The sequence below is a fragment of the Nicotiana sylvestris genome, chromosome 6, assembly GCF_000393655.2.
Source record: "Nicotiana sylvestris chromosome 6, ASM39365v2, whole genome shotgun sequence".
Taxonomy (NCBI): Eukaryota; Viridiplantae; Streptophyta; class Magnoliopsida; order Solanales; family Solanaceae; genus Nicotiana; species Nicotiana sylvestris.
In genome coordinates, this window is record NC_091062.1 from 94,514,055 (window position 1) to 94,522,501 (window position 8,447).

At 43.3% G+C, this 8,447-nt stretch overlaps 2 protein-coding genes across 2 annotated transcripts; both read right to left on the reverse strand.

Moving 5' to 3' along the window:
- Positions 1-4,539: 4,539 nt before the first annotated feature.
- On the reverse strand, positions 4,540-6,285 carry LOC138870962 (uncharacterized). Its single transcript, XM_070148806.1, has 2 exons — positions 5,750-6,285; positions 4,540-5,236 (listed from the first exon to the last, which is right to left on the reverse strand). The coding sequence occupies exons 1-2, from the start codon at positions 6,283-6,285 to the stop codon at positions 4,540-4,542; spliced, it is 1,233 nt and encodes a 410-aa protein (XP_070004907.1).
- A 1,425-nt stretch (positions 6,286-7,710) lies between these two features.
- On the reverse strand, positions 7,711-8,121 carry LOC138870963 (uncharacterized). The gene has a single exon (XM_070148807.1). It carries the CDS (start codon positions 8,119-8,121, stop codon positions 7,711-7,713), a length of 411 nt encoding a protein of 136 aa, XP_070004908.1.
- Between the last annotated feature and the right edge of the window lie 326 nt (positions 8,122-8,447).

An 8,447-nucleotide genomic window follows, 5' to 3' on the forward strand; every position in this document is an offset into this window, starting at 1 on the left:
CATAATAAATAGGAACGGATAATTGAGGGCCCTTTCAACTAACCACAATCAAAACGTAGATGAAAAAATAGAGATTAACAACCAATTCAAACTATATTACTATCACAACCAAGTCATCCCTAACGGGTTTCACCAAAACCTTAGATTAAAGTATTTAACTACTCATAACAACGTAAGAATAAACTACGAAAATATTCATAATGGAAAATTGCAAGAAAAATAGAAGAGAATAAGAACTATGATGTTTTGGGTGATCTCTCACACTTGTTCTTCTTGCAAAAGTAATCTCCAAAATAAGCCCCCCTTCTCTTGGGCGAGTTTCCTACATCTTATAAGGGTTTTACAAAAGCTTTCCCGAATTGACACTTTGGCCCCTTAAATTTCTGGACTGTGAACATGCTGTCGCGGTCGCGGCATCGACCGCTGTGCTGACCGCGGAGAACATTGACTCCAACCGCGGCGTGGACCGCGGTGAGTATGTTGGGCCTTTTTGTCTCCGCGTTCCTTCTCTTTTTGCTCTTTTGTGTTTGGGTACTTCTTGAGTGGGTGTTTTCTTCATGTTATTGCCTCTAAACACTTCATGTTGCTTCTTCACATCTTATATTCCCCGCGAAACCAAATAGCATTAATTAAAGCATTTTATTGGCAACTTACATTATAAAACAACAACAAAGCATGGGCAATTATGGTGTAAATAACAACTATATAGCCTATTATCAACACCCCACACTTAAATTATTGCTAGTCCTCGAGCAATTCACCACACTCCATAAAAATTCATTCCCTATGCTTTTCCCTCAACGACTCACGCCATGAACATTTCACAAGAGTTACACCTAGTAGTGAGCAGCTTTTACCTCAAGAATCAAGTTTTTCGTACCCTGTAACATTTGCACTTACTCAAACCACTCTACACAATAGTCAAGATGCACCTTTCCTTTGTGAATCACATTTCCTCACATCACACAAGAGAGTAGTTCCATATATATAATGATAGTGATAACAATTAGGAACTCAAATAGACAGAATTCGCTCACTCTCCAAAAAGAACATTCACATGCCACAAAGATGCACCATAAGCTTGCCCCTAGTATAGTACTCGACTAATCGAGCCCTACTCAGTCTAAGATCAATAGGACTTTATTTGGTTGTAATGTAGGCTAAGGGACGGGTAGGATACATTTGGATATAGTGACTAACCTCCCTAAGCACTTTTAATACAATTACGTTGAACTTAAAAATCATCATTTTGTAAGCCAACACTCCACCACATTTATTTAAACATCCTCATACATTAGGTGCAATTTGTACAAGCTACCACTTATTAATCACTACAAAATATATGAACTTTTTTTTCGTGGTGCTTTTCTTTTTACGCTTCACATTCTGCACCTTTTCTCTATTTCCATGGTTCCACTTCAAAAACCAAACCACCACCCCACACTCTTGTTTTTACATAATCTCAATACCAATCTAGTACTTAGTAAGAGGGAGGAAAATTGGTTCAAACAGCAAGCTATTCAAACAAGTGGTTAAGGTTCACATTGTGGTTGCCAAAGAAACAGGCTTATAGGCTCAACGGGGTTAACTAAGATGTAATGCATTCAGGTGGGTTCACTTTATATGTCTGGCTCAACAAATAAATGCCTATATCACTTCTAAAACCGAATGAAGCTACTATTTCGTTTTGCAAACACACAGGGCAAGTTCTAGGCATCAAATGTACAACATGGATACAATGATACTCACACCCACATGGCACATGACTCACTCCGGATTAGTTTATCAAAACATTCTCTTTTGAGTGTTCAAGTTAGGTACAAATATACAATTTTTAAGGCACTTAAACAAGATTCAACCCTTAAAGCTAAGCGCTACACTCTAGCGTCTATCGTGTTCAAGTGTAAGAACGCTAAGGGTTTTTCTTCTTCCATTTTAAGCTCGTCACCCATTAATCCTAACCTAAAACAAAAAAATCTACCTATGCCCGGTTCAAGCTAAACCCTTGGAAAAGAACCGTGGCCCAAAGAAAAACCAAGGGGAAGTTACTACACTACCTAAGAAATAAGAAAAATCTTTTTGGTGTTTTCTATAGACTAGCTTCCCTCAAGAAAATTGTCTAAAGAATCCGTCATTAAGAAGAGTCTTTATATTTCCAAAAAAAAAAAAAATCTCGACTTGGTCCCTCAAGAACCCCGCCGAAAGAGATCCATCGTCGGGACAAGTCGCTTCTATTTTAACTTCCTAAAAAAAATTGTTACTCTATTTCTAAAGTCACTAACACAAAACAAAACCAAGAACAACAAATAGATAATATTCACAAGTACAACATAGAACGAAGTCCCCCACCCCCCACTTAAAATTAAGATATGTCCACATGGCTTGACAATATAAAAAACAGTGAGGTAAAGAAACTTCCCTGAAGGGTCACTCTTGATCCGAAACTGTGTCTGGGTTCACGTTGCAGGCGCGACCAAGTGCTCTCAACTAGCCCATGAAATTCTTTTCCGACTTCACCTGTCAGTCAGCCACAGTATCAATGCGGGTCCCCAAGTCAGCGACGGAGGTTCGCAGTCCAGTCATTTCCTACTCCAAAGCAGCCGTCAGAGTGCTCCGGCGTGGCTATGATGATCCTGCCTCGTCCCCTCTAGGAGGGGATGTGATCTCAGTAGCTTTAGCAACATCAGAATCATCCTCAGACTCAGACTCATCAGACGATTCATCATTGCGTCATACCGGCTCTCTTCCCTCTTGCCCAATATTTCTCGCCCGAAAAGGAGTTTTTATAGGTAATTACCCATCAACTCGAGAGTTCTCAGGAACCTTAGCAAGGCAGCATAAACGGGTGACAAGCGAAGGGAAGTAGTGGCCTTTGCTTAGTTCGGGCGATCGAATGAACATTTCTTCAGAGAGGACTCGGGCGACATCAAACCCTTGGTGAGTCATGAAGCAGTAGACCATAGCGGCCTGTGGCCCATTTACATCGGTGTTATTGCTGGATGGTAGCAACCAAGTGGTGATGATAGTGAGCCAACATTTGTGCTCCCAAGTAAGAGACTTAGAGTGTAGAGTCGTCGGTTGTGCTACCCATTTGGGCTGTCTGCAGGGTATACAAATGACCTCCAGAATTCTTTCCCAGTCAACCATCGGGCGACTAGCCCTGATGTAATGATCATCACCCGTGAATGCGGGGAGCCGATACACTCTGCGGATGACCTCTATAGAAGTATTAACTGGGGTGTTGCGCACAGTCACAACCTTGTCCTCATATTCTGGCAGGTTTGCATAGAACTCCCTCACTAGCTGAATATCGGCTTCCTCAGGAGCCTCAAAGAAGATGTCCAGTTGACACCTCCGTAGCTCATCAAACATATTGGGGCATTCCTTTACCAATGCCTTCATGTCGATATGGACCTCATGGAGTAACTTCTTGGCAAGTTTCTGATTGTACCTCGCCTCTGCTTCTTCAGAGACGAACCGAGATCTATTAAACCGTGGTGCACTGGACTGGGCCCTAGCTCATGAGGAGCCTCCTGGGCCACTCGCAGAGGACCCGGTGTTTCGTCTCTTACGGGCTGAACTCATAATGCCTGTCAAAATAAAGAAACGCATATTAGGAGGAGCCTAAAATGGTGACTATTAGTGGTTACTCAGACTTCACCATAACCATGTCACGACATCTCCTTATATCTCCATTGAGGCAATTTCACAAACACATTGTGGGTAAGGCATTTTTCTTCATATTTATGGCCCAAGGGAATCAAGAAAACTTCTCCAATTCACTACACCCACACATTCCACACTTTTTTTTAAACCATCACCCACCAACAACACCATTCCACACAGTCAAAACACAACCCTTTCACTAAACATATGCTAAAAATGAAATTACACTAAAAAGAAGAAGAAAAACTAAACAAAACAAAATCCTATCACTAACACTACATTAGAACAACACTAACTAGCATAATACAACAAAAAATAGAAGGAAAAGAGAAGGGGGGTCGGAATCATACCTTGGGGGGAAGAAGATGAGGGGTGTTGTAAAGGAGGAAGAAGAAGAAGAGAGTATGGAGGGGAGGGTTAGGGTTTAGAGAGAAAGAGGAAATTGAGGATTTTAGGGGGGAGGGGATCGTTTATTTTGAATTAGGTAAGGGTTATGTTGTGTTTTAAAATTAAAAGAAGAATGGAGAAAAAGAACGAAAACGAAAAAAAAATCAGTAAACCTGGTACGCCTTCCGCGGTCGACGTCGCGATCTGAGATAGTGTCTCCTGCGGTCATCACCGCAGTCCGAGCCGCGGTCGTGGTGAAATATTGAACCTTCAGTGATTTTCGCGGTCCTCTCCACGGACCGCGCCGCGACCGCGGTGAATTTTTTCGCCCGACAGTGTCTCCCGCGGTCCAACCGCGGTCGCGGCTAGCAATTTTTTTTTGTCTTCTAAACACGAAGTTACATACTACACTTACAACACATTTGTGGGTTGCCTCCCACACAGCGCCTAATTTAACGTCGTGGAACGACGCAAGTAGTTGAGCCTTCACTCCTCATTCACGTAATGGGGTTCTTTCAAATTGATCACCACTGTATCCCCTTTTTCTTCAGTTATTCCAAGGTAATGTTTTAACCTTTGCCCATTTACTGAGAACTTGTTTGTCCCATCTTCTGACTCAATCTCAACAGCTCCACTTGCAAACATTTGCACCACTCTAAATGGCCCTGACCATCGGGTCTTTAACTTACCCGGAAATAATCTCAGCCTTGAATTATACAATAATACCTTGTCACCGGGTTTGAAATTTCTGTCCACAATGTGCTTGTCATGCATCTTCTTCATTCTTTCCTTGTAGAGCCTCATGCTTTCAAAGGCTTGATATCTAAATTCTTCCAGCTCATGCAACTCTGTCAGTTGATTTTGTCCAGCTGCTTTGGGATCCATGTTCAATTGTTTCAGTGCCCACCAAGCTCGATGTTCTAGCTCCACAGATAGGTGACAGGCCTTCCCAAATATCAACTTGTATAGTGACATACCTATTGGTGTTTTGAACGCAGTTCTATAGGCCCAGAGTGCGTCATCAAGCTTCTTTGCCCAATCAGTTCGTGTGGCACTCACTGTCTTGGTTAGTACACTTTTTATCTCCCTGTTGGACACTTCAACCTGCCCACTGGTTTGTGGATGGTAAGGGGTAGCCACTTTGTGGCGTACATCATACTTTGCATGCAATTTCTCGAAGGCTCTGTTACAGAAGTGAGTGCCTCCATCACTGATGATCGCTCTTGGTATCCCAAATCGGGTGAATATGTTCTTTTTCACAAAACCTATCACCACTCTTGCATCATTAGTGGGCAACGCTGCAGCTTCCACCCATTTAGACACGTAATCCACAGAAACAAGTATGTACTTATTGCCAAATAAGTTGACGAAGGGGCCCATGAAGTCAATCCCCCAAACATCAAACACCTCTACCTCTTGAATCGGGTTCATGGGCATCACATGGCGACGGGAAATGTTCCCGGTTCGCTGACATTCATCGCAGCCCTTCACCCATAGGTGTGCATCTCTAAACACTATTGGCCAAAAGAACCTAGCCTCTAGCACTTTCGCAGTTGTCCTGGCTCCTCCAAAATGTCCTCCATATGCTGATGCATGACAAGCCTGCAAAATAGAAGATTGTTCTATCTCGGGGACACACCTCCGGATCATATTATCAACACAGATTCTAAACAAATAAGGCTCGTCCCAATAATACATGCGGCAATCACGATAAAACTTTTTCTTTTGGATAGATGAAAGGTCATAGGGAACAATACCACAGGCCAAGTAGTTTGTAAAATCTGCATACCATGGCGTATCCTCAAGACTGCCTGCAAGCAGCTGCTCGTCTGGAAAGGTTTCCAGGATCTCTTCGACCTCGACTGATTTTTCAACTCCTTCAAGTCGCGATAGATGATCAGCGACTTGATTTTCTGTGCCCTTACGATCACGAATTTCGAGGTTGAATTCTTGCAACAGTAGCACCCAACGAATCAGGAGCGACTTAAACTCCTTTTTCTCAATTAGGTACCTGAGAGCTGCATGGTCAGTATATACAATCACCTTGTAACCAATCAGATATGATCGGAACTTGACAAAAGCAAACACCACCGCTAACATCTCCTTCTCCGTCACTGTGTAATTGAGCTGTACACCGCTTAACATTCTGCTTGCATAGTAAATTGGGTGCATCAGCTTATCTTTTCGCTGCCCCAAGACTGCTCCTATAGCATAGTCGCTGGCATCACACATAAGCTCGAATGGTTACTCCCAATTAGGTGCAACAATGATGGGTGCAGTTATCAACCTCTTCTTCAGTTCCTCAAATTCCAACCTGCAATCATTAGAAAACACAAAGGGCTGATCCTTTTCAAGGAGTTTGCATAATGGGTTAGCAATTTTGGAAAAATCTTTTATGAAACGCCGGTAGAACCCAGCATGTCCAAGAAAACTTCTCACCGCCTTGACTGAAGTGGGCGGTGGTAGCTTCTCAATCACGTCAACCTTAGCATGGTCGACCTCAATTCCTTTACTGGACACTCAATGCCCCAGGACTATACCTTCTTGTACCATAAAATGGCACTTCTCCCAGTTTAGCACTAAGTTTGTCTCCACACATCTTTTAAGCACTCTCCTTGAGTTGTGAAGACAATCTTCAAATGAATCTCCCACCACGGAGAAATCATCCATAATATCCTCCACCATGTCTGTTAAGATGGCTAACATGCACCGTTGAAAAGTCGCGGGTGTATTGCAAAGCCCAAAAGGCATTCTCCGAAAGCAAAGATGTCATACGGACAGGTGAAGGATGTTTTCTCTCTATCTTTGGGGGCTATTGATATCTGATTGTACCCAGAATATCCATCCAAGAAATAGAAGTGCGATTGCCCAGCCAGCCTGTCCAACATTTGGTCAATGAAAGGTAAGGGAAAATGGTCCTTCCGGGTGGCTGTGTTCAATTTCCTGTAATCCATGCAGATACGCCACCCTGTGACTGTACGAGTTGAGATCAACTCATTGTTCTCATTTTTTACAACAGTCATTCCCCCTTTTTCGGCACACATTGGACAAGGCTGACCCAATTACTATCAGAGATGGGGAAGATGATTCCCGCATCTAACCATTTGATTACTTCTTTCTTTACAACCTCTTTCATGTTTGGGTTCAGCCTTCGCTGGTGTTCCCTGGAAGGTCTGTGCCCCTCCTCCAGGAGAATCTTATGCATACAGAAGGCTGGGCTGATACCCTTTATGTCTACCATGGTCCAGCCAATGGCAGTCTTGTTTTCCTGCAATACCTGCAAGAGCCGTTCTACCTGCACATCCAACAAACCGGATGATATAATAACAGGCAAGGTCGAATCAGGGCCTAAGAACACATACCTGAGGTGATCTGGGAGTGGCTTCAGTTCCAACTTGGGTGGTTCCTCTATTGATGGCTTTGCTGGAGGAGTGTCCCTTTTTTCTAGCTCAAGGGACTCGAACTGAGGTTCCCTTGATCAAAATCCTCGGCCTTCCAGTGCCATGACCCATTCAGCTAACCCTTCACCATCCATTTCTTCTAAATTTGTCAGACATGCCTCCAATGGATCTTTTACAGTTAGGGTCATATCATATTCTTGCAGGATTACATCCACTGCCTCCACTAGAGAGCAATTAGCATATTCACTGGGTCTCCTCATAGATTGCTGACATTGAATATGACTTCTTCATCGTTCAATCTCATTTTTAATTCCCCAGTCTCACAGTCGATCAGTGCTCTCCCAGTGGCTAAAAATGGTCTCCCTAAAATTAGGGGTATCTCCTCATCCACCTGACAATCCAGGATAACAAAGTCTCCAGGGAACACGAACTTCCCCACTTGCACCAACACATCATCAAGAATACTAGTGGGCCTCTTCACTGTGCGGTCAGCCAGTTGTAGCAGCATCGAAGTTGGCCTAGCTCTGCCAATGCCCAGTTTGGTGTAGACAGCCAGCGGCATCAGATTTATGCTGGCTCCCAAATCACACAACGCCTTTGCAAAGGCATAGCTTCCAATTGTGCATGGAATAGTGAAGCTACTTGGGTCCGACATCTTTTGAGCCATCGGTTTTGCCACCACTGCGCTGCAAGTCTATGTCAGAGTTATAGTGGATAGATCTTGAAAATCAAACTTCCGTGACATTAGATCTTTCATCATCTTAGCACAACTGGGCATCTCCCTCAAGGCATCCATCAAAGGAATATTCAACTGAATTTGACGCAGCATCTCCATGAACTTCTTGTATTAGTCTGCCTTCTTTTTTTTGACCAGTCTCTAAGGGAAGGGTGCAGGTATCACCCTTTGTGCATTGCTTGCTGGCTTCTCTCTGTTAGAATTTTCTGGCACAAGAGGTGCCACCTGTTCTGGAACTTGCTCATTCATCTTTTCTT

Bases quoted from the DNA above. Each gene is read 5' to 3' on its own strand.
- LOC138870962 (XM_070148806.1), bottom strand. From the start codon at position 6,285: ATGTGTGATGCCAGCGACTATGCTATAGGAGCAGTCTTGGGGCAGCGA. The intron at 5,237-5,749 runs GTATTATTGGGA...CTTCTGTAACAG, and splicing joins TTTTATCGTGATTGCCGCAT to AGCCTTCGAGAAATTGCATG.
- LOC138870963 (XM_070148807.1), bottom strand. From the start codon at position 8,121: ATGGCTCAAAAGATGTCGGACCCAAGTAGCTTCACTATTCCATGCACA.